We start from the raw sequence: 2150 nt of genomic DNA, 5'->3' as shown, positions 1-2150 counted from the left end.
CATAAGATGTCGATGTTCAAACTCGATCCAGACAATGTAAAACACTACATTGTAGATATGTTTTTAAGAAATAAAGAAAGTGATAAATTGTTCTTGGCACCATATAATTCAGGGTACGTAATTTTATCTTTTTTAATTGATGAGAATTTAATTTATTAGTTGTGTATAAACAAAATTGCTTAACCAATTTTTTGTTGTTGTAGGGCACATTGGGTGCTATTTGCAATCAATGCGGTCTCTGAAGTGATATACTATTTGGATCCCGTGCACGGCAATTACAGCAATCACCCCGAAATAAAGACTATGCTCGACACGTAAGTAATATTCATTTATTTCTTACATATATATATTTATATATATATATATATATATATGTGTGTGTGTGTGTGTGTGTGTGTAAGAAATAAATGAATATTACTTACGTGTCGAGCATATTCTTTATTCTGGGGTGATTGGTGTAATCGCCGTGCACGGGATCCAAATAGTATATCACTTCAGAGACCGCATTGATTGCAAATAGCACCCAATGTGCCCTACAACAACAAAAAATTGGTTAAGCAATTTTGTTTATACACAACTAATAAATTAAATTCTCATCAATTAAAAAAGATAAAATTACGTACCCTGAATTATATGGTGCCAAGAACAATTTATCACTTTCTATATTTCCTAAAAACATATCTACAATGTATTTTTTTACATTGTCTGGATCGAGTTTCCACATCGACATTTTATGCAGAGACAAGAATGAGTATTTATTTGACAATTTCCTCGTGCACACGACCTTCTCGTACAAAAACCTTCAATGAAAATTTTAAACTAGATTAATTACCAATACATTTAATTAATTACAAATAAATGCAATTAAAAGTATTTTTTACCTTATGTACAAGCTGATTACAGTAGCACTCAGCTCCTTATGTTCGAGAAGTTCGTACATGTGCTCCTTTTCGAGGTATTCAATATACTCATCTCCAAAGATGTCTTTATTCATTTGTACGATGGGCGAATCGTTGCTGCTGCCCATGTTCCTTTTTATTTGGATGTCAAGACACGCCCCGTATTTACCAAGGCGTGGCTGACTTTTATTAGGAGCAGCAGCAGCAGCGACCGATTTTCCCCGATCCAGATTTTTTGTTGCTGCAAGTTTGGCAGCTTTATTACCCTCCAGCCTTTGTAGTTTGGCAGCCCTATTAACCTCCAATTTTTGAGGTTTGCTGCCTTTTTTTGGCTGTAGGGGTGGTTTATTTATTTGGACCTACAAAAATGAGGTAAAATGTTAGTTTATTGAATCTGAAAAAATGACAAATCTTAGGCAATAAATGTGACAAACCTTTTCGGGAGATGTAACTGATTTGTCTTTGGGAATCTTATTTTGGAGGGCAACAAGGTTTGTGGGGCATGCCACGTAACTACCAATAGCGTCGCTTAAGAACTTCATATCTCTATCGTTGTCCGGTATGGGCAACGGTGCAGTTGATTCGAAAGCAACAGTAGGCGATACTTTGACATAGCCCGCAGGGATCAGAATATTGTGCAATACTTCTCCCGAAGTATTGTACAATATCCCTTTTCCCACCTTCCGTTGAGTAGGCGAGGACAAGTATAGGACACATGTAGTGACACCCTACATCAATAGTTAAAACATAAGTACAGTTAATATATAAGTTTGTTTAATACATAAGTAATTACATAAGCAAGTAAGTAGTAAGTAATTAATTACCTCGGGAATACTCTTCAAACCGACGTTGCAACTCCCGGTTTCACTCTCCATTTGTATTTCAGGTTGGAGCTGAACCGAAAGTTGCTTGTCTTTATTCGTATTCACCAAGAGTGCCACTTGCTCTGATAGGATTCTGAGCTTCTCTAATACTTCCTCATTGGAAGGTTTTTGGCGCTTCTCTTGAGGAAAAAAGCTTTTGGGAGTTATGCCAAATCCTTTCCCCCTAACTCGATCGGAATACTCAGGGACATTAAACACTTTCCCAAGAATGTCCCTGCAAGTATCCTTGTTGCCCTCTTGAGTTTCAGAACTTTGTTCAATAATTTCCTAAAATACATGTAACATTAAAAAGATAAGTTCAATAGCATTTTTAAAATACAATATTAAAAAATATTAAAGTGATAATATACTTACACAAAGTTCTACC

At 35.7% G+C, this 2150-nt stretch overlaps 1 protein-coding gene across 1 annotated transcript; it reads right to left on the bottom strand.

The window, feature by feature from the left end:
* Nucleotides 1-418: 418 nt before the first annotated feature.
* On the bottom strand, nucleotides 419-1441 carry LOC140920480 (uncharacterized). Its single transcript, XM_073368761.1, has 4 exons — nucleotides 1334-1441; nucleotides 882-1258; nucleotides 624-800; nucleotides 419-533 (listed from the first exon to the last, which is right to left on the bottom strand). The coding sequence occupies exons 1-4, from the start codon at nucleotides 1439-1441 to the stop codon at nucleotides 419-421; spliced, it is 777 nt and encodes a 258-aa protein (XP_073224862.1).
* Nucleotides 1442-2150: the final 709 nt, after the last annotated feature.

This window comes from Cicer arietinum, chromosome 5 (genome assembly GCF_000331145.2).
Source record: "Cicer arietinum cultivar CDC Frontier isolate Library 1 chromosome 5, Cicar.CDCFrontier_v2.0, whole genome shotgun sequence".
Taxonomy (NCBI): Eukaryota; Viridiplantae; Streptophyta; class Magnoliopsida; order Fabales; family Fabaceae; genus Cicer; species Cicer arietinum.
Note: the sequence above shows the minus strand (reverse complement) of the source record. Positions and strands in the feature narration are given on the sequence as shown.